The sequence below is a fragment of the Neofelis nebulosa genome, chromosome 9, assembly GCF_028018385.1.
Source record: "Neofelis nebulosa isolate mNeoNeb1 chromosome 9, mNeoNeb1.pri, whole genome shotgun sequence".
NCBI classification, from domain to species: Eukaryota; Metazoa; Chordata; class Mammalia; order Carnivora; family Felidae; genus Neofelis; species Neofelis nebulosa.
In genome coordinates, this window is record NC_080790.1 from 37,860,267 (window position 1) to 37,883,072 (window position 22,806).

A 22,806-nucleotide genomic window follows, 5' to 3' on the forward strand; every position below is an offset into this window, starting at 1 on the left:
AAAAGCCATGCACAAAACAGTAGCTACACCACTTCAGCAATCTTAACGTGCTGAGAAGACAAAAATTAGAGTTTGGGTCTCGTCAATGTGAAGCAAGCCTGAGGAACACCCCAGGATTCCAGCTGTGACCCCCAAAGGCCACACCCCAAGAGTAAGAACAAACGAGAAATAGATATCTTTTCCCAAAGACTGAAATTCATCTTGAATCATCTCAAGGCTTCAATTGGATAAGCATGACCTTTCCCTACATTAAATGCCCACCAGAATATATTAAATTTTCTCTAGAAGGAGGCAATGCCATATAGAAGCACTAAAACTTTTCATTCATAATGTACCGTATTTTTTTTAATTTACTTTGAATGATAGTGAGGGAGAGAGAGAGAGAGAGAGAGAGAGAGAGAGAGAGAGCACGCACACAAGCCAAGCAGGGGCAGGGAGAGACAGGGAGAGAGAACCCCAGGCAGGCTTTGCACTGTCAGCGCAGAGCCTGATGTGGGGCTCGATCTCATGAACTGTGAACCAAAATTCAGTCAGTAACTTAACCAACTAAGCCACCAAGGCACCTCTGTACTGCATTTAATTTTTAAAAATTATCTCCCACATGAGAAAATAAAGGTGGCATCTCAAATTATTTGGGTAAAAATAGACTTCATAATAAACAGTGCTTGGAGAATGGAATGCCATCTGGCAAAACATAGTGAGACTGCTATTTCAAGATATACACAAAATTGAACTCTGAATGGATTAGGGAATCTAATGTGAAATCAAAAACATACAAGTACTAGAAAAGAACATAAGTGAATGCCTCTTTAATCTTGGTATCAGGAAACCTTTGTAACTATGATTCAAAATTCAGGGGTGACTGGGTGGCTCAGTCGGTTAAGCATCTGACTCTTGATTTTGGCTCAGGTCATGGTCTCATGGTTTGTGGGATCAAGCCCCAAGTCAAGCTCTGCACTAACAGAGTGGAGCCTGCTTGGGATTCTCTCTCTGCTCCTCCCATTCTCTCTGCCTCTTTCTCTTCAAATAAACAAACATTTTAAAAAATACATGTTTGGGGCACCTGGGTGGCGCAGTCGGTTAAGCGTCCGACTTCAGCCAGGTCACGATCTCGCGGTCGGTGAGTTCGAGCCCCGCGTCAGGCTCTGGGCTGATGGCTCAGAGCCTGGAGCCTGTTTCCGCTTCTGTGTCTCCCTCTCTCTCTGCCCCTCCCCCGTTCATGCTCTGTCTCTCTCTGTCCCAAAAATAAATAAAAAACGTTGAAAAAAAATTAAAAAAAAAAAAAATAAATAAAAAAATAAAAAATACATGTTTAAAAATATTTTCTAATTTTTTTTAACATTTATTTATTTTTGAGAGACAGAGAGAGACAGAGCATGAGCATGGGAGGGGCAGAGGGGCATGAGCATGGGAGGGGCAAAATTAAAAATTAAAAAAAAAATTTAATGTTTATTTATTATTGAGAGACAGAGCATGAGCATGGGAGGAGCACAGAATCCAAAGCAGGCTCCAGGCTCTGAGCTGTCAGCACAGAGCCTGATGTGGGGCTCAAACCCACGAACTGTGAGATCATGACCTGAGCCGAAGTCGGTCGCTTAACCAACTGAGCCACCCAGGTGCCCCTAAAATTTTTTTTTTAATGTTTGTTTATTTTTGAGAGAGAGACACACAGAGTGTGACAGGGGAGGGGCAGAGAGAGAGGGGGACACAGAATCTGAAGCAGGCTCCAGGCTCTAAGCTGTCAGCACAGAGCTTGACACAGGGTTTGAACCCATGAACCATGAGATCATGACCTGAGCTGAAGTCGGACATTTAACTGACTGAGCCGCCCAGGCACCCCCCAAAAATACATGTTTTAAAATCAACCAGCATGTGGGGAAACACCCAGAATGAAACATGAACAGGAACAAATAAATTTAACTAGTTACTAAAATTGTCAGAATTCTAAAATGGCCCCCAAATTCTCATCCCCTGGTGCACACAGCCTGTATAATAGGCCTCTCCTTCCTTACATGAGAATAGGGCCTGTGAATAGGATGGAATGTCACTCTATGATCAAGTTATGTTATATGGAAAAGGAAATTTTTTCAGATGTAATTAAGGTCTCTAATCAGTTGGCTTGAGTTCATCAAAAGGAGGGTATCTTGAGTGGGCCTGACCAAATCAGGTGAGCCTTCAAAAGAGGGTGTGAGTGATACAGATTTGAAGCAGCAAGGACACTCTTTGGTTGGCCTTGAAGAAACAAACTGCCACTTCTGGAGAGGGCCGTGTGTCAGGGCCCTGGTTCTGCAACCCTAAGAAACAATTCCACCAACAACCAGTTAGCTTAGAAAAGAGACCCAAGCCACAACTATTGCAGCCCCCTCTGACACTTGAGTCACACAGCTCACCCAGCCTGCTGAGACCCAAAGCAGTGGACCAGCTGCCCCAGGCCCAGTCTCCTGACCCACAGACACTGTGAGATAATAAATATGTACTGTTTCAAGCTGTGGCAATTTGCAATGCAACAGTACAAAACTATTATGATTACAAATGGATAACATGACAACTCTGAAAGGGATTGGGAAGAAAAAGAACTAACCTAAGTAACTTTGCAGAACAGTATTTTTCCTGGATAAGGTCAGACTAAAAACAAAACAAATTACACACAAATACCGCCCTCTAGTTAGTCAATTTGTTTCTCATATGGCTACAGGTTAAGTTTGCAACTTTTTAATGTGTACACTAGGGCTGAACAGATAAGTGGACATATTTTGGATAATGAGAGCCAGGATTCTCATGTTGGAGAAGCTACAAAGAAAGGGGAAGGCAAGAAAGAACCCTGTGGTATTAGATTGGAACTGGAGATAACAGTACGAGATAGATAGACAGATTTACACAGATATTTTTTATATGAATAAAAAAAGGAAAAGGGAGAGGGGCACCTGGGTGGCTCAGTTGGCTAAATGTCTGACTCTTGATTTTGGCTCAGGTCATGAGATCATGAGATCAAGGGGTCATGAGATCAAGCCCTGCGTCAGGCTCTGCACTGAGTGTGGAGTCCACTTAAGATTCTCTCTTTCTCCCTCTGCCCCTCTCTCCTGCTCTCTCTCTCAAAAAAAAAAAAAAAGAAAGAAAGAAAGAAAGAAAAGGGAGAGAAGGGGAAGAAAATAGGATGGGAAGAGGGAGTGGGAAGAGGGAGAGAAAGGGAAAATTAATCAATCTATACCAAGATGTTCATGGTGGTTATCTTTAGGCAGTAGGCTTATGGGAAATTATTTTCTTCCTCATCTCATTCATATTTTCTAAATGTTTATCATCCAATACATTTTTAAGCAAAAGGAAACATATATCGTGTTGACCTTTTCTTGTGGGATCTTCCCTGAAGCCTGTCCTGTTGCCAACACTATTCGGCTGATGTAGCAAGTTCTTTCTGGCTTCCTGAGAGCTTACCCAGCAGAGAGAGACAAGGAAACTTGCCAGCAGAACACTTACCACGTTTTGTACTGATTGCCTCCATTTGGCCTGTCTTGAGAAGTGCCCAAGGAGCTGCCCAGAAAGCCAATGGAGCCAAACCCGAATCAGAATATGAATTATTTGCAGTATTGTCCTGATTGGTGAGCTGGACCATTTCTCATGGTCATGAGCATGGACAATTCTCTTTATAAATCACTTACTTGCCCGGAACAGACAATACAATACAACAAAGGCATTCATATGGGAACAGACAAAAAAGACACTCAGCTTCTCTCAAAATTTTGTGTGCTTTTTTTTTGTGTGTGGTTACAAATGCACTGTGTTAAAAAACTTAAGAATGTACAAAAGAGTATTAAATTGCTATAAATTCACTCTGTTCTCAAACTCCTAAGTAAATTGCTATAAATATTCTGGCAAGTTTCTTTCCATGAATGTTTTTCTTTTTATATAATTGGAGTCACACTATATACCGTCCCCGGCTCCATATTTTTTTGTATGTGTATGTTCAAATATACTGAACCAAATTTATCAGCTTACCCATTTGTAAGTGTACCATTAAAGTGGCATTAAGCACATTCACATTGCTGTGCAAACATCACCACCATCTATCTCTAAGACTTTTTTCGTCTTCCCAAACTGAAACTCTGTACCCATTCAACACTAGCTCCCTATCTCCCCTTATCCCTGCTTATCCCCCTGGCAACCATTATTCTTTCTGTCTCTGTGAATTTGACTACTGTACATCCCTCATATAAGTGGAATCACACAGTATTTGTATGACTCACTTATTTCACCTAGCGTAATGTCCTCAAGGTTCATCCATGTTGTCAGAATTTCCTTCCTTTTTAAGACTAAGTCATGATCCACTGTATATGTGTATATGTTACCACATTTTGTTTATGCATTCGACCATTGATGGACACTTTGGTTGCTTCCACCTTTTGGCTCTTAAAAACAATGCCATTATGAATACACGAATACAAATATCTGGTAGAGTCTGTGCTTTCAATTCTTTTGGATATATACCCAGAACTGGAATTTCCTGATCACATGGTAATTCTGATTTTAATTTTTTGAGGACTTGTGTACAGTTTTGAATCCTTTTTGTTTCTAATTCACTTAACTTTTTGTTTAAAATTTTTAAATGTTTATTCATTTTTGAGAGAGAGAGAGAGAGAGGGACAGAGAGTGAGCAGGGGAGGGACAAAGAGAGAGGGAGACACGGAATCCGAAGCAGGCTCCAGGCTCTGAGCTATCAGCACAGAGCCCAGCGTGGGGCTCGAACTCACCAGCTGTGAGATCATGACCTGAGCAAAAGTTGGACGCTCAACTGACTGAGCCACCCAGGCACCCCTGATTCACTTAACTTTTGAGCATGGGTATTTTTCCAACAATATTTTTGTAACTTTTTATATAATTTCAAACACCAAAAAAAGTTGCAAAAATTATAGAACTCCAATATATCCTTCAACCAGATTCACTAATTGTTCTCATTTTGTCATGTCTTATCATTCTCTCTCTTTCTCTTTGTGTATGCGTTTGCGTGTATGTATAGAAACTTTCAGATATCATGCTCCTTTAGCCCAAAATGATTCAATGTGCATTCCCTAAGAACAAGGACATTCAGGGGCACTTGGGTGGCTCAGTTGTTAAGTATCCAACTCTTGACTTTGGCTCAGATCATGATCTCACAGTTTGTGGGTTCAAGCCCTGAATAGGGCTCCGTGCTGACAGTGCGGAGTTGGCTTAGGAGTCTCTCTCTGTCTCTCCCTGGCTTGTACATGCGCATGAGCTATCTCTCTCTCTCTCTCTCTCTCAAAATAAATAAATAAACTTAGAAAAAAAAAAGGACAAGGACATTCAATTTCATAACTACAGAACAATCATCAAAATCAGGAAATTAAACATTCATACAATGTTCTTATCTAATCTAAAGTCAATATTCAAATTTTGCTGGTTGTCTGCACTCTGAGAACACGCATTAAATTTAACTGTCAAGTCCTGTTGTGGGCAGTTTAAAGGTGTCCTAGTCCAAATTCCCATCCCCTGGCTAGTCAATCAAATGTTAATCTGGTACTTCTATGAAGGGATTTGCAGATATAACCAAGATGTAACCAAGATTAAGAATCAGCTGATCTTAAAAAAGAGAGAGTATCCTGACCTACACAGGTGGGTCCAGTGTACTCACATGAGCCCTTAAAAATAGAAGAGGAAGAAAAAAAAATAATAGAAGAGGAAGGCAGATGGGAGAAGTCAGAAGGTTTGAAGTTTGAGAGGAACTTGACCTGCCATCGCTGGAGGGGCCACAGGGAATGCAGGCAGCCAGGAAGAGCAAAGCCCAGCCTTCGGCTAATAGCCGGCAAGGAAATGGCTTTCTCAGTCCCATAAACCACAGGGAACTGGATTGGGCCAATAACCCTAATAGCCTGGAAGTGGTTTCTTCTAGAGCATCTGCCTAAGAGCCTGGCCCACAGACACCTCAATTTTGGTGTGTGAGACCCAAAACAGAGGAACCAGCCAAGGCCACCAACCTCTAATCTGCAAAAATGTGCGACAACAAATTTGTGTTGTTTTAGGTCCCTAAATTGATGATACTTATTACAGTAGGCAGCAGGAAACTAATACACGTCCCTTCAGTCCCCTTTACTCTGGAATAGTTCCTGAGACCTTCTGTCTTAACTACTGACATTTTATGAAGAGTACAAGCCAGGGGCGCCTGGGTGGCTCTGTTGGTTCAGAGTCCAACTCCAGCTCAGGTCGTGATCTCATCGTTCATGAGTTTGAGGCTCTACATTAGCTTAAAAATTTCTCCATGTAAAGGAATGCTACAAGTTGTCCCTAATTACAAATGTTCATCAACATTTTTAGCATCTAGTTTGTATTTTATGTCTCACCATAAAGTTACATCATGCTTTACTAGACTGAGACATTGAGCTTATTTCTAGTTTTTTACAATTTTTATTTCTGTGAGGCCAGGAAAATAGCATCTTACCATTTTTATTTGCATTTTGTTGTTTGCTACATTGTTTGGTAAACAAACTACTGAGTCTAAAATTGGATATATTTTTCATATTTAAAATCCGTTTTAGGGCGCCTGGGTGGCTCCTTCGGTTAAGTGTCCGACCTCGGCTCAGGTCATGATCTCACGGTTTGTGAGCTCGAGCTCCACATCAGGCTCTGTGCTGACAACTCAGAGCCTGGAGCCTGCTTCGGATTCTGTGTCTCCCTCTCTCTCTGCCCCTCCCCTGTTCATGCTCTGTCTCTGTCTCAAAAATAAATAAACGTTAAAAAAAATAAAAAAATAAACAGTCAGTCTACCTGCTGCACTTACGTTAATTTTGGGGCAGTGAGGGGCACTGCCACCCCCTGGGTGGCTCAGTCAGTTAAGTGTCCGACTGTTAAGCGATCTCACAGTTCATGAGTTCATGCCCCGCCTCGGGCTCTGTGCTGACAGCTCAGAGCCTGGAGCCGGCTTTGGATTCTGTGTCTCCCTCTCTCTCTGCCTCTCCCCTGCCTGTGCTCTGTCTCTGTCTCTCTCAAAAATAAATAAACATTAAAATGTTTTTTTATAGTCTGGGGCAGTGAAAATGTAAAACTTTTATTGTAGTATTCAACTCTGTTTCATTTATAGAGTTTGGTTTTGTTGTTACAACTAGGCCCTTTTATATGAACCCTGGAACTGAATTTAATATGTAAATAACTTGTATGCAAGTTTGCTCATGATCAGGCCCAATGCACTGAATGACAGATAATGCAAGCTATGTTTGGACAACTCTGAAAATTCTTATCTCTGTAACAAAAAATAATCTGTGAAAGAAGAAAAAAATCTAGAAACCTTTTGATGGGACATATAATTGGCTTAGTAGAAAACCCAACTAATTCTGAAGTGTTTGTATACTGAAAGTACACACCAACTAATAAGTAACAACATATGAAGTAGGTTTACTTTATGTTTTACCGATTTATTTTCCCACCTGACTTCTTTCTGAAAACATTTAAGGAGACTACAGCAAGGCTCTAGTTAACCCTCTTCTTCTGCAAGCTTGTCAGAGTAAAGGGCTTGAGTTCTTTGCGATTATTTTTTACCTTTTGGCAACTTGCACAAAGTCTTCACTAGCTTGGGCCAATTCTTCTGCCATCTTCTCCAAACAGGCAAATGCTTCATTTTCCAGGTCTTTCTTCTCCATCAAAATGATCAGATGGCAGAGCTGAACAGTCATTGGGGAGATGATTCTCTCAATGGCCTTGTTCTGTATCATAGAGCCAATGTCTTCTGAGAGAAAAGATTCCATCTCTTCTAGTCTCTGAACAGAAGTGTGACGTGGTCTTAGCCCATGCTGACCGACATGTATAAATTTCTCTGCCTTGATGTTCACCTAATTTTACCCCTACAATGGGAAAGAAATCTATAAAATATTAAAGAGCTAAATGGGGGTAATTTTCAGGACCTTCAAAGTACAGAATATATTGTGGCTTAGCAGCAACATGTAAAAAAGTAAAATAAGGACACACGGGACAGGTTTAGAGGAAGGCAAACAGGATGGAAAACAGACTTACGTACACAAACTGTATGAAACAGATAGTTTAACCAATGGTGAATCTAACTATGAAGATATGACTGAGGTCTTCTTTATTTGTAGAACTAATACAGTAGAGGAAAGAAATATTGTCTTTTATTCTTCGGAGCTTCTCAGAACAAGGAATGAAAGAAAGCCATGTGGCAAGACAAAGTTCTCTCTTAGATTGAATGGGCATCTCAAATCAAAATTCTCAAAGATCCTAAGAATACTCTTACTTGGGGATTAATAAACTTCCTTCCCCTGGATGTATACAAGGCTGAATGACAAGCTGAGGATACCATATGGAAATTTCAAGCATCGTATGGGTGAACGGACAGAATTGCAATGCTGAAATGTTTGATCAATAATTCCAAGAGTGTAGCTTCCCATGGAGAACCAACAAGGCGGTGGGGAAGGGGGGAAGATGAAGGTTTTTGCTTACCTTTATGAGACGATACTTCCCACTCTCTAAGCCAAACAGTAGACCACTGAATTCACTCTAGATGTAAGGAATCCAGTTTTTTGTCTTTTGTTTTTAACCAGCAGCAGGAATCTATTTACATCCACGCGACAGTTCAAGACTGTGGCATCGCCCAGCAACTGTTAGCTGACTCTGCTACTGACGTCACAGGCAGGATTGCTGACAAACATCATAATTTATACATGGAGCTATGGAAGATCTGCTGTTTCTGCAGTATTTAAAGTCATGCTTATTCATAAGAATAAGAACTAGACTAAACTATGAGGAAAAGTGAACTGTTCTAATCAATCCAGTCATAAAAATAAGATTCAACTTTGAGTCTTCAGGCAGTTTTGTTGTGGGGAATGAAAAGGAAATCTGGCACCAGGGCTAATGAAAGGCAGACGATGAATCATTGAGCAGTTTAATTAACTTGGCTTCTTTCTAGTTCCCTCGTGTGGGTTTTCACAAGGGTTTGTTGAGGGAATATTCTGGCAGTTACTGAGAACAATAAAAGGAATGGGGCTTAAGCTACAGGAAAAATAGACTTTAATTCATATTAGGTGTGTACTGTGTTTCAGATGTTTTCCACACATCAACTCACTTATTCCATGGAACAACTTAATTGTTATTAAAAGTTTCACTTCATTAGTGAGGAAGCTGAAGACTGGGGTGTATGAATGGTGCCAAATCTTTGAGAACGATTTCCTATTCAGATTATTAGCCATCCCTGGACTTTCAGTAAGTTTCTAAAGATTACAGTGTCTGAGTTGTGTCTAGTCAAGAAAACAGAAATGACTCTAGGTATTTAAAATGGAGGGAATTTGGGGTTGCCCGAGTGGCTCAATTGGTTAAGTGTCCAACCTCAGCTCAGGTCATGATCTCACATTTTGTGAGTTCGAGCCCTGCGTCAGGCTCTGTCTTGAAGCTCTGGAGCCTGGAACCTGTTTTAGATTCTGTGTCTCCCTCTCTGCCCCCCGTCCCCATTCATGCTCTGTCTCTCTCTCTCTCTCAAAAATATTTTTTTCTCTCTCTAAAAGATTTTTTGTAAGTGGAAGGAATTTGGTTCAAGGAATTAATTACAAAAATGTTGGGAAGGACAGTGATTGAGGTAGGACTTCTGGTAATGGTTGAGTGAAGAGACTGTCAAATTCTCTTCCCTAGAAGCAACTGGAAATATGGGATGGAACTGCCCTAAAACAACCATTTCAGCACTCTGGAAACTGACCAAATGCATACAACAATCCAAGGTGTGTTTATGCTTGAGTACTTGCTGGACTTTGTGAAGCTCTATGGCGTTCTAGTATGGGGCTGACTCCACCTATGCCATCAACATGGGGCTCTATGAGGGAGGGAAGTCCATGAGGACCAGCAGCTTCTCTATTGCCTTCTCTATTGCCAAACTGGCTCACCCAGTTTGGAGCAATGGGTGAAGACACCCAGGATCGTTGTCAGTGAAAGTGATTTCCCAGAGGCAGGAGAGTCTGTCTATTACAAGACATACTATCCTTTAGCTTATAGGGGAATGGCACTGGATGGTAATTCAAATCAACAGAAAGCAGTGAAAAATTTCTATACAGTTACTTACATAAGGAATTATCAAAACCATACATGCATTTTTTTCTCTTAACAGATTTAAAAATATAAGATTATGTAAAATAACAATTATAACACTATATTGTTGGGTTTACAAGAATAAAAGCATGAAGGAGGGGATGGAGAATAGAACTACATTAAAGCAAATTTTCATTATTTTACCAGGATTAAATTAGTATTGAGCTGAAGCAAAGTTTTTATAAGATGCACATTATAATCCCAAAAGCAAATGGCAAGAAAATAACTTTAAAAAATACTAAAAGTAGGGATGCCTGGCCTTCTCAGTCGGTGGAGCATGTGACTCTTGATCTTGAGATCATAGGTTGATGCTCCACATTGGGTGCAGAGATTACTTTTAACAAAATCTTTTTACAAAAATACTAAAAGTAATCAACAATGAATTAAAATTGCATACTAAGGGCAGCTGGCTGGCTCAGTCAGTAGAGCATGCGACTCTTGATCTCAGGGCCATGAGTTCAAGTCCCATGTTGGGCATGGAGCCTACTTAAAAAAAAAAAAATAATGAAAACATTACTTAACATAAAAGATGGCAATCAAGAAGGAGAAAATAGAAAACAAATAGCAAAATGACAAATGTATAACTAAATCAATAATCATATTAAATCTGAATTCTCTAAACACCCTAATCAAAACACAGACATCGACAAACTGCATAAAAAAGCAAAACCCAATTCTATCTGTAAGAGATACAACCTTGATTCAAAACACAAATAGGTAGAACATAAAGTGATGGGAATAAGCTATCCCTTGCAAAAAGGAACCAAAAGACAGCAAGAGTGCTGTGCTGGGTTGAATAGTATCCTTCCAAATTTCATCTCTACTGAGAACCTGTGAAAGCAACTTTATTTAGTAATATGGTTTTTGAAGGATGTAATCAAGTTAAAGATAAGGTCATACTAGATTTGAGTAGGCCCTAATTCAATGACTGATATCCTTATAAGAGGAGAGAAATTTGGACAGGGAGACAGAATGCCATGCAATGATGGAGGCAGAGATTGCAGTGATGTATCTATCAGCCAGAAGCACCAGGGACTACTGACAACTATCAGATGCTATGAAGAGACAGAGAAGGATTCTTCCCTAGAGCTTGAGAGAAAGCATGGCCCTGATGACACCTTAATTTCAGACTTCTAGCCTCAGAACTGTAAGAGAATCAATTTCTGTTGTTTTAAGCTACCCAATTTGTTAGCAGCCCTATAAAAAAAATGAGGGTTGCTGGGGTGGCCCAGTTGGTTAAGCATGGGACTTCAGCGCAGGTCATGATCTCATGGTTCATAAGTTTGAGCCCCATGTTGGGTCAGCTCGAGCCCCACTTTGGGAACCCCGCTCCTCTCTCTCTCTCTGCCCTTTGTGGGACTCTCTCTCTCTCTCTGCCCCTTCCTCACTTGTGCCCTCTCTCTTTCTAAAAAAAAGGAAGAAAGAAAGAAATAAAGAAAGAAGGAAAGAAAGGAAAGAAAGGAAAGAAAGGAAAGAAAGAAAAGGAAAGAAAGAAAGAAAGAAAGAAAGAAAGAAAGAAAGAAAGAAAGAAAGAAAGAAAGAAAGAAAGAAAGAAAGAAATGAATACAAGGGCACCTGGATGGCTTAGTTGGTTAAGCATCTGACTTCAGCTCAGATCATGATCTTCTCATGGTTTGTGGGTTCGGGCCACACGTTGGACTCTGTGCTAACAGCTCAGAGCCTGGAGCCTGCTTCAGATTCTGTGTCTCCCTCTCTCTCTGCCCTTCCTTGCTCATGCTTGCTCTCTCTCTCTCTCTCTCTCTCAAAAATAAAATAAACATTAGAAAAAAATTGGGAAATCCTTGAATATTTAAAAATTGAACAACACACTAATAAATGGCCTATAGATCAAAGAAGAAATCACAAGGGAACTTAGAAAATTGTTTGAATTGAAATAACATGAAAACACAACAGATCAAAATGTACTGGATGCAGCTAAAGCAGTAGTTAGTGGGAAATGTATAGCTTTAAAATCCATAAAAGGAAAAAAAATCAGGAAATTAGAATTCATGGAAATTTAAAACTTTTGCACTACAAAAGACATCATTAAAATTGAAAAGATAAGCCACAGTCTGAGAGAAATATTTACCAATCATATATCTGGTGAAAGAATTCTTGGGGTGTCTGGGTGGCTCAGTTGGTTACATGTCCAACTCTTGATTTCAGCTCAGGTCATGATCTCATGGTTCGTGGGTTCATGCTCCACATAGGGTTCTGTGCTGACAGCGTGGAGCCTTCTTGTGATTCCCTCTCTCCCTGCACCACCCCCCGCCAAATAAATAAATGAACATTAAAAAAAAAAAAGAATTCTTACTTCTCTCTCCTTTTCTCAGCCATTGTGCTGTGTGCGGTTGACCGTTCTTTGCCATGTCATCTCACAAGATGTTCAGGATCAAGCGATTCCTGGCCAAGAAACAAAAGCAAAATCATCCCACTCCTCATGGATTCAGATGAAAATTGGCAATCAAATCAGGTACAACTCCAAGAGGAGGCATTGGAGAAGAACCAAGCTGGGTCTATAAGGGATCGCACGTGAGGTGGCAGACATATTTATGCTGCATGAAGGTTACGCCCTCAGATCGTATCACTCTGTAAACATTACTACTACTTGAACAATGGATATGTTTTATCGGGGAAATGATTTTTCTCTCTTACATGCTTCTGCACCAGTAGGTTAGTTCAACAATACATATGTGAGACCTTCTGTTTGGGGAAAAAAAAAAGAATTCTTACAAGTCAACATAAGAAGACAACCCAGTTAAAAGTGGGCATAAGATTTAATAGACTTAAATAGACTTAAATAGATTCAATAAACTTTTCACCAAAGAAAGTACGTACAAGGCAAGTAAAAAGATGCTCAACAACAACATAATCATCAGAGAAATGCAAATTAAAGGCAGGAGACACCACTACATAGACAGCTTAATGGCTATAATAAAAAAGATAATATCAAGTGTTGTCAAGGATGCAGAGAAACTGAGATCCTTGTGCATTGCAGGTGGGAATGTAAAATGGTAGGTTTCCTTTGGAAAACAGTTTGGCAGTGTCTTAAGAAGTTAAACATAAATTTACCATTTTACACACAGCAATTTATTTCTTAGGAATCTACCCAAGCTGGATCTACCCAAGGTTGTTTCAGCTGGGCTGCAACCAGTAATCTAGACAGGCTGGCAAGTGATCTGCCTGGAGGAGCAGGGGCCTGGTTTTTGGAGCAGAGGCTTGGAAGTGAAATGAGAATTTCAGTAGGGTAGCTGAGAAAACAGAAGAGTCACTCCTTTGCTCTACTCTAGGGCTGGGAGCTCTATGAAAAGGTAGTCTTTCCCTTTCAGTAGAGCCATCAGGGGGCACTTACATGGTCTTTCCAGCTTTGGGAGAACACCAGGCCACACAGCCCAAAGAAGGGTAGGATTCACCCTGAGGAGCACTGCAGGCTGGTGAACCACAGAGGAGGCTTGGTGAGGCTTGGCACGAGAAGGAAAGCATCCTCCCAGGAATATCTGAGGGGAAGAGAATTTCATAAGCCTCAGGAGTTATGTAAGTGAGGGAATGAACTAGCAAAACCTTGATGTTATCCTCAGTGATACCCCAGGGCACGTGAGCTTTAGGGATAAACTGGGTAAGGCAGATGTAGCCTTTGGCCTTTCCTCTGGTCAATACAGATGGGACTCAGTTTCCTTCCATTGTGGATCCATTTCAAAACTCATTTCTTCTAAGAAATTTTCCCTGATGCATCTCCACTCTCTCAAATGCCTCTAGTATTCCTGCCTCCTTAGCACCATTAAGTTATTATAGTTTTATTGGAGGGGAAAATTTTTCTTACATTTATTGATATTTTATTTGATTAAGTTTATTTTTATTTAATTAAGTTGGTTATTCACAGGCCCGTTACTCTATGTGCAAACTCTGAGCACACATCATGCTGTAGCAACATGACCCAGGCAAAAAGAGAGTATGTGCTCCAGCAGAGGCCTCTGGATGGGAGGCACGGGCATCACCTCACGGTCACTGACACCCTGTGACTCTAGGTTTCGCAATGTCCTTTGAATGCAACTCACTGAGTTATTCTTCTATTTTTCCTATTTTCCTTTATCTCTGTGTGGGAGCTACTGCATTCATCCAGGAAGAACAGGAAATAGAGGAGAAAATGACTCCAGTGCCACATGGACATGAGCAACTTCCTCCTACATGTTGAGATGTGAGTGTTTCTACAAGGTATTCCTGTCCCCACAACTGTCACCCCAACTCAAAATTCTAGAAACTGTAGGAATATTTGCTCCTCTAGTTAAATTCCTCTAACTAGCATCCAGAAAAAAATGTAAGCTTCCCCAGGGAACAGAGCTCTGTGAAGGCAGGGACTTTGTCTTATGTCCTCTGCGCCTTGAACATTGCCTGCAACAAGAATGTGTTAAATGCAGGTTTTCTAGACCAGAAAGGTATGAGTGGCATGCCTCTTCAGGGAGGGGTATTGAAAGGCTTCCATTGAAAAGGGAAGCAGTCTTACCTTACTAAAGAGCAACTAAGACCTAAGTCTAAAGAAATAGTAAGTCTTATTTTATTTAGCACAACTGTGAGGCAGAAAATGCTAGCTAATTAAAGGTTTTGATTAATAAGGACTTTATGATCCATCTGGTACATGGTTCATCAGCTTTGGAAGGGTTAATGCACACTTCACATTAAAATTCCATCTAACACACTTTCACTTGACCTTGATGATGATCAGGGTATTTCAAAGACTTTGGCTGAAGTAGTGTGGTAAATGTGGTAAGAGAGATACAATGGGGAGACTTAATTAAAAGGCTGTGACTTTGAAACTGAGAATGCTGTCTTCAATGAGCCACTGCAGGCTGTGATGCATGGAGAGATGTGATGAATGCTGTGTTTCAGAAAGATTCATTCGGTGATGATGTTCAGGGAAGATTGGAGAGGGAAAGGGGCTGAAGCAAGAAGAGCAGCTAGAAGACAGGTGCAGTACCCAAAGCATGAAGTGAGCGTGGTAACGTTAGAGACGATGAGTGAAAAACAATTTTGAGTTGTTTGGTGTCCAAGTATAGGACACAAAGAGAAGGGAGAGGGGAAAGTGTAGTTGAGGATTTTGAAGCTTGTTTCTTAGGAGTATGACCCTCAGGCCCTTCTAAGAAAAGTCCTTGATTTAGAGGCTCCAAGTCTGGCTAGCCATGTCCTCCCTATGGATGAGACTTTTGTGGGGTCAAAGGGATATGGCCACCCAAAGACGGTTACCCTCCCACTTTCCAGAATATGCTAGGTACCTGAGAACCAGAATACTGTCCAAATAGCCCAGCTCTTGTCCTGAACCTGCACTGGCTTCTTCCCTGGGTCTATTGTCCCAAGGGTCAATGGCATTGCTGTGCACCCCTAGGACCAAGCAGTGGCCAAAATGTAGCTGTTTGTGGGAGGTGCTGGGTGAGTGGATGGAGCCTGAATTTCCTGGATGTAGCGTCCCCATGCATGTGTGCATGGCCCTTCGTGGTGCAGGATGGAGTCAAGGAAGGTAAGAAACGGGTGGGCCATGGTCAGAGGCCAGGGCCATCTCTTCCAGTATTTCCTACTTTTGGCATTGAACTTCCATGAATCTGAGCATTTAAAAAATCTTGGCCTTTCAGGTCATCCTTATCAATATATATTTGTAAGGTGGGAAGATAGGCATTTTACCTAGCAGCTTATTGGCATGGCTTATAACTTTAAAATATTTAGACATATGGTAGACATGTAGACATATGGCTTCCATTTGTACTCTTGTCCTACAACTTTAGATGTGGCCTTGCTTTTTAGCCCAACATATTCTTTAGTTATAAAGTGTCTTTGTAGGACACTTCTACAAATCTCTCTTGCTGAGAGTTTACCTATTGAATTGTCCCTTAAAATAGCTAGTTCAGTTTTGTTAACCAGCTTCCCAGTTTTTAAAATTATTAATTTGTGGGGCGCCTGGGTGGCGCAGTCGGTTAAGTGTCTGACTTCAGCCAGGTCACGATCTCGCGGTCCATGAGTTCGAGCCCCGCGTCAGGCTCTGGGCTGATGGCTCGGAGCCTGGAGCCTGTTTCCGATTCTGTGTCTCCCTCTCTCTCTGCCCCTCCCCCGTTCATGCTCTGTCTCTCTCTGTCCCAAAAATAAATAAAAAAGCGTTGAAAAAAAATTATTAATTTGTAATTCCTCGTGTATCCTAAATATGGGTCCTCTGTCTGATAGGTATGTATACACACACACACACACACACACACACACACACACACACCAGACATCATATCCTATTCTGTGGCTTTCCTTTTGATTCTCTGGATGGTGTCTTTGGATAAATAAAAGTTATTTTTAAGGTTGTCAATTCATCCGTTTTTTCCTTTACTCCTAAAGATTTTTATGTTCTCTTTAAGATCTTTACCTAGAATAAGATCATAAGATTTTCTCTTTTTTAAGATTTTCTCCCGTTTTCTTTTAAAAGCTTTCTTGCTTTACTTTCACATCTACATGCATCAGATCACAATGAATCTGCAACTGCTTTTGTGAGTGGCAGAAGTCAAGATTAATTTTGTTTTCCAAATGTATATCCATTGACCCAGCTTCATTTATTGAAAAGTCCATCCTTTTTCCCTTTGTACTGCAAAGGAACCTTTGAACCTTTATTATGAACCAAGTGACTACATGTATCAATAGACAGATAGCGTTCCTTTGGTCTGTTTGTCTCTCCTGTGCCCAAACCGTACTTACTTAAATACTGTAACTTTTATAGGTCTTGACATCTGCTAGTGTTGTGTTCCAACTTTCTTCTTCAAGATTGCTTTAGTTATTCTCGGACCTTTGCATTTCTGTATAAATTTTAGAGCTGCCTTGTCCATTTACATTCCGCAGACTTGGGACTGTGCCTTGGAACTTTTCAATTTTACCCATAAAACGTCCCTTCGCAACAGTGGGTGGAAGAGCCGCAGCGACGCGCGCAGAAAGGGATCCTCCGCCGGTACCGCCCCCTGGATGGGACTCAGGGGCACGCGCCCAGTCTCCGGTGTCCCCACGCTGCGCCAAGGCCGCGCTCGCCCCCGCCAGCCCCCGGGCGACCCCCCAACCGGGTCCGAGACGCGCTGCGGAGCCGGGGCGCACGAGCCCCCCACCCCCCGGCCCTGGCGGGGGCGGCCGCGCGGCATCACGGGGCGGAGGCGGGGCCGCGCCGGCAGGTGGGCGCGGCCTCCGGGCTGACGCGCGGGCGCCGGGCGCAGCGCCGCCGGGACCCTAGTGGCGCGGGGAGCCGGCGCGGCGACGGTGGCGGCGGGGGCAGGGACGCGGCGGGCGCCCGGGCGGGTTCCGCGCTGAGCCGCCACCTCGGCCGGCTGGTCTTTGCGGAGGCTGCCCGGGCGGCCCGGGCGCACGGCCCTTCGCCATGTATACCTTCGTGGTGCGCGACGAGAACAGCAGCGTCTACGCCGAGGTCTCGCGGCTGCTGCTCGCCACCGGCCACTGGAAGAGACTCAGGCGAGACAACCCCAGGTTCAACCTGATGCTGGGCGAGAGGAACCGGCTGCCCTTCGGGAGATTGGGTGAGCGCTTCCCCCTCCCCGCCCTCCCGCTCCTCCCACGGCCCGTTAGCAGCAGCGCTTTTGTCTTAAGGTCATATATCTTCCCCTGCGTCGTTCCCCGGGCAGAGAAAAAATGGATCCATAAAGGTCTAAACCCACCGCTTTGCATGCCTTCCCGTTCCCGAAATCGGATTCGTGGCCGCCGCTGCCTGTGGACAATGGCTGGTGCCTGCAGCCCGGGGGGCTGGGGGGGGGGGGGGGGCGTCGGCCGCGCGCTCCCGCACTGCCCCGGCCCGACGCCCCCAAATCGCGCAGGGCCGCGGGGCAGAGCTGGGGCGGGGCAAGGCCCCGCTGAGCCGGCGTCGGACCTCCAGCTGGAGTCCTCTTGCGAATTTTCTACGCTGAGGATTTCACCGTGACTGGTGTTGACGCGGGAGGGATCCTTGTGTGTGTTGAAAACCCTGCGGATTCAGCTACCCGAAGGCTCAGATCAACTGGGGTTTTGGAAAAGACCTCTGGGTTCCCAAAGCAGGAGCTGCAGAAGTGAGCCAAGCTCGGGCCAGGGCGGAAGGAAGGGTGTCTGATGTAGACCTTTCCTGAGGTTCCCCGAAGTATGTGTTTTCATAGTTGTGTGTTGAATGCAGATTTTGCATGCCACTGGCTTCACCCTGCGTCCCACTTTTCTCTGCCCTGCTCTCCCCGAGAGAGTTACCTTCTCTCCCATGGTCGATGCCAGCTTGGCATCATGTCTACATCCATATCCACATCCTCGCCTGTAGGGAGGGGCACGCGAAAGGAGAAGACCCGCGGCTCCCTTCTAGATGACGTAATCCACAAGTTGTGCAGATCACTTCAACTTACATCCCATTGACCTGAACCGTCTCGTGGCCTCTCCTCACTGCGCAGTCATCCCGGAGATGCAGCCTCCGTTCCTTGCCAAAATTCTCCTGGGGCGGGGACCAAACAGATTTGCCAAAGACGGAAGAGGAGGATCGATAATGAGGAAAAGTCATCCCTGTCTTAAAGGGCAATCCAGAGACAGCGGTGTTCTGTGTCCAGCAGAGGACATAGTTTTTAGAAAGAGGTGTGGTCAGAGGGTAGAGAGGCTGAATGAGCAGACTGAAAATAGGCCATTTGGAACTCACTGGCTACTTCCATAGAGCCTTTGGGCGGGGGGTGTGTACAGTTGTAATTTCAGGAATGAAGGGTGTTGTAGCATAGCCTTATCGAAATTTTTTCTTTGGAATGGACTTTTTACTGTTATACAAATTTAGGATGTATGATGAGGACTCCATGGAGGGACTGATTCCAACCCCCAGCAATCTTGGAATACAGGGAATGTGCCTGGAGATTCCCTTTTGTTAAACTGTCTCTCCAGGAAGCCCTCAGCAAAGAGAATACCTTCCCTGAAGGAAGAACTACTTATAGTTGAGAGCATATATTTCCTTCTTGCTCTGTCCACATCCCTGCCTGACTGACTTACCTTCCTCTATAGACTGGGCAGTGCCTGGCTATAAAAGCTTAGGGGGAATCCTAATATTCAAAACTGGCAAAAATGTCTCTGTTGGGGCTGAGGCAGGGGTGGTTTTGCATTGCTATGGTGCTCAGGACTGGGGGCAAGGCCAGAAACTTACAGGGTCCAAATCCTAAACAGGTACCACAAAGTCAACAGATGGTAAGAAAACATTTGGTTTTTATGGAAAAGAAAACAGCATCACAACCAAAATGGCTATATGTCTTCACTGTTAGGGATGTTTAGTTTTTGCTTCAGTGCATTGTGTGAAACCCAAGGAGATGGCTTATAGAGCCAGATAAAGTCTCAGGAATGCTCTTGCCATGGGGATGAGAAGGTAGGCGCAGGTGTGAGGCAGGTTCATCAGCAAGTTAGTACCTAAATATTTTTATTTGATTATATGCTGTTCTCAGATGTATCCTTTTTACCTCTGGCATCTTCTACTCAGACTCCCTTTGTTTGGTTTTACTTTTATTTTTGTTGCTGGAAATTGAATGCATTTTGTTAGGAATTTAAACAAATATTAAGGCTTTTGTTTTTGTTTGTATCCTCTCTGCTCTGTTTTATGGAGGAGGGGACATGCAGTAGGATTCATTGAAAATGAGTTTCTCGGGGCGCCTGGGTGGCGCAGTCGGTTAAGCGTCCGACTTCAGCCAGGTCACGATCTCGCGGTCCGTGAGTTCGAGCCCCGCGTCAGGCTCTGGGCCGATGGCTCAGAGCCTGGAGCCTGCTTCTGATTCTGTGTCTCCCTCTCTCTCTGCCCCTCCCCTGTTCATGCTCTGTCTCTCTCTGTCCCAAAAATAAATAAAAAACGTTGAAAAAAAAAAAAAAAAAAGAAAATGAGTTTCTCTGTGGGAGATATATAGAAGAAAGTCTTCAGGGCTTCTGATTTTATAGACATGGCTTCTCTACTATCTTCCTTCACCTCTTGTGGCTCTCCCAGAAGCTCACAGAGTTAGACGTGCTTGAAGACAGTAATATCCTAGTCCTAGTGCTTCTTTGATGGCTATAGAAAGCAAGGTTAGGGGTGCCAAGTCGTCACTGTTGAAGTCCTACTGTGCTTGGGGTGCCTGGGTGGCTCAGTCAGTTAAGCATGTGACTTCAGCTCAGGTCATGATCTCACAGTTCATGGGTTTGACCCCCACGTCAGGCTCTGTGCTGACAGCTCAGAGCCTGAAGCCTGCTTCAGATTCTATGTCTCCTTTCTGTCTTTCTCTCTCTGCCCCTCCCCAGCTCACGCTCTGTCTCTCTTCCACAAATAGATAAATATTTTTAAAGTGTAAAAAAAAATAAAGTCCTACTATGCAGAGACTACTAAGTCCCTATGTGTGAAGCCAAGAGTGGGGTTTGGGGGGGATCAAAGAGAGGTGAAATAGAAAATACCCTTCCGCCCTAAGAAGAAAAAACAAAGGCAGCAGTGGTGTTCGGCAGACCTAGGATATTGGTATCTCTAATATCCACTCTGGGGAGGGGGAGGGTTTCTGGTTCCATGCTGTGGAAGGGGGTACAGGTGCAGGGCAATGGAATTGTTCCATTTCCACCAACCAGTCTTGAAATGAGAGAAGGAAAAGCTGGGCATGACACAGCTGTTCTTTCTCCTGCGTGCTGGTGCTGACATTGTCGTTTCCCACCTGTCCTCTTTCCCTTCTGAGCCTCCTCTTTCCTTTATAGGTCACGAGCCTGGGCTGATGCAGTTGGTGAATTACTACAGGGGGGCTGACAAACTGTGTCGCAAAGCTTCTTTAGTGAAGTAAGTGTTGAAGAGTCATTTTCAGTCTATTACATAAATGTTTTCAACTTTCATCCTGAAGCCCTTTAGCAAAAATGTGGGATTTTTTTTTCTGGACAAAAATACTTTTGTCTAAAAAGCCAACAATATTAGTTCCGGAGTATCCTCCATGCTACTTTGATTACAGTCTAAAACTTTGCTGTTTGTGCCTGATAAATCCTGTCTCTTAGGTGAGGCTCCCTAGAAGCAGAACGGGAGGCCCAGGTTTCTTATGTGGTGGGTGACTAATGGCAGGGGGGTGGAGGGGTGGAGGTGAAGGCTCTTGGGAGAAACTCATCCAGAAGCAAGGGGTGGGGGGTGCAGACAGCAGGGGAGGAAGCCAAGCAAAGACACGGTTTCAGCCGAAGTCTCTCCTCAGCCTGACTCCATGGAGCTCGGGAATAAATGGTACCTCCCAACTGAGACGAGAGGACCTGGCTTCTGTCCTCTAATACCAGTCAGCCACTGGCTGTTAGGGGAAGTGGAGAATGTAGCTTCCCCTCCATTTCTGGACAGGGGCTAGACCCTGCAGAAGAGGCATACGTGAGCTCTTGGCAGCCAGCTCATAGCAGCCAGGGGTCCCAGAAAGGACACCCAGGCAGGGTATAACAGTATCTGCTGTACTGCCCACCTCCGAGCAGTGGGGTTATGGCTAGGTGTCATAAGAACGGTCCCATAAGGTAGGGGGAAACAGTATTATACAGGGATTAAGGGGGAGGATTAGCATCTTGGGTTTTAATCCCAGGTCTCCCTCTCATTAGCTTGGGTGTATTTCCTCATCCCCCCAGGCCTCAGAATCTACCTCATGAGGTGGCTGTGAGGATTAGCTAAGGCGACACATGTCACGTATATGGCACAGTGGTAGTAAGTACTGGACTCTGTGCCTTGGTTTCTCCTTCTGTAAATAAAATGGGGATAATAGTAACCACCTCAGGGTCGTTGTAAGAATTACTTGAGTTCATTTATGCGCTGGCTTTGAATAATGTCTGTCTCATAGTTCACACGACATAAGTAAAAGCTCTTACTACTGTTTTTATGCCTGTCACTGCTATTATTGTTATCATTTCAGTAGGAAAGAACTGGGTAGTGCCCCCCACAATCAGGGTTGTAATAAGTCTCCAGTTTTCTTTCCATGAAGACTAGTGAACATGCGTGTGTAGCCTAACAAATCATTTAGGGAGGAAGACACCGGAAGATATGACTCAACGCAAATGCTCTTTTCCCCACTCACATTTCACTCTGGGCCCTATCTATTTACTAAGTTGAGTGTTCATGGCATTAGCTTCCCCTTTTTGTCCACACTCATTGGCCCCAGTAACTTATATATCCGGTTCTGTCTGTGATGGATTTTCATGATTCACCATCCACCCCTAAAGGTGAGTGAAGCTTTCTGAATTCCTATTACATATTTACATGTTTAGAACACAAAAGATTATTTCACCAGAACTAAGAGTAGAAGTGGGACATGATTATTTATCCAGATCATTCATTTAAAAAATTTTTTTAAGGTTTATTCAATCTTTTTTCTACTATGACTTTTTTTTTAATCTGAGGATAAAGGGAGAATTTAGCTTTTAGAAGTATGAACAGAGGATGTTGTAAAAATTATGTACGTAACATTCTACATATTTGCATAGTTAGTTATCACGAAGTGGCATGACCACGTGACTGGGGTCCTGATCGGGTCTGAGTAGGTATCTAGATCTCTGTGACCCTGGACAACACCGCTCTAAATCCCAGTGACCCATCTGTCAGTGTGGATGGGGATGATTATACTTGTTCTTTGCCCCTCTGTGACATGTGACATGGTCTGTGATGACACCTTGTAAATGGTGACATGGTTTATGCAGGCTGGGGGTTGTCATTATCCTCATAAGCTTCCTTCATTCTCTTAGGTGGCTGGCAAGGGATTGTAG

General features: G+C 43.4%; 2 protein-coding genes and 1 pseudogene across 16 annotated transcripts in view; 2 read left to right on the forward strand and 1 right to left on the reverse strand.

Annotated features, from left to right (window-relative positions):
- The window catches only part of LOC131484740 (uncharacterized), a 36,476-nt gene extending 17,772 nt beyond the window's left edge, over nt 1-18,704 (reverse strand). For 2 of the 13 annotated variants that reach the window (XM_058683310.1, XM_058683311.1), the window contains exons 1-5: nt 16,810-17,162; nt 13,442-13,586; nt 12,404-12,492; nt 12,179-12,308; nt 7,543-10,575 (exon numbers count right to left, since the gene is read on the reverse strand). In XM_058683310.1, the coding sequence (XP_058539293.1) occupies nt 7,543-7,748 (206 nt within the window). In that variant the 5' untranslated portion in view covers nt 7,749-10,575; nt 12,179-12,308; nt 12,404-12,492; nt 13,442-13,586; nt 16,810-17,162. Of the gene's footprint in view, nt 1-7,542; nt 10,576-12,178; nt 12,381-12,403; nt 12,493-13,437; nt 13,587-16,809; nt 17,163-17,768 lie in introns of those variants that run through there. The other 11 variants (XM_058683302.1, XM_058683300.1, XM_058683298.1 and 8 more) reach the window with 11 other exon arrangements.
- On the forward strand, nt 12,457-12,788 carry LOC131484742 (large ribosomal subunit protein eL39-like; annotated as a pseudogene).
- The window catches only part of TTL (tubulin tyrosine ligase), a 40,231-nt gene continuing 34,756 nt past the window's right edge, over nt 17,332-22,806 (forward strand). For all 3 annotated transcript variants that reach the window (XM_058683312.1, XM_058683315.1, XM_058683313.1), the window contains exons 1-2: nt 17,332-17,630; nt 20,794-20,872. In XM_058683312.1, coding sequence (XP_058539295.1) covers nt 17,474-17,630; nt 20,794-20,872 — 236 coding nt within the window. In that variant the 5' untranslated portion in view covers nt 17,332-17,473. The remainder of the gene's footprint in view (nt 17,631-20,793; nt 20,873-22,806) is intronic.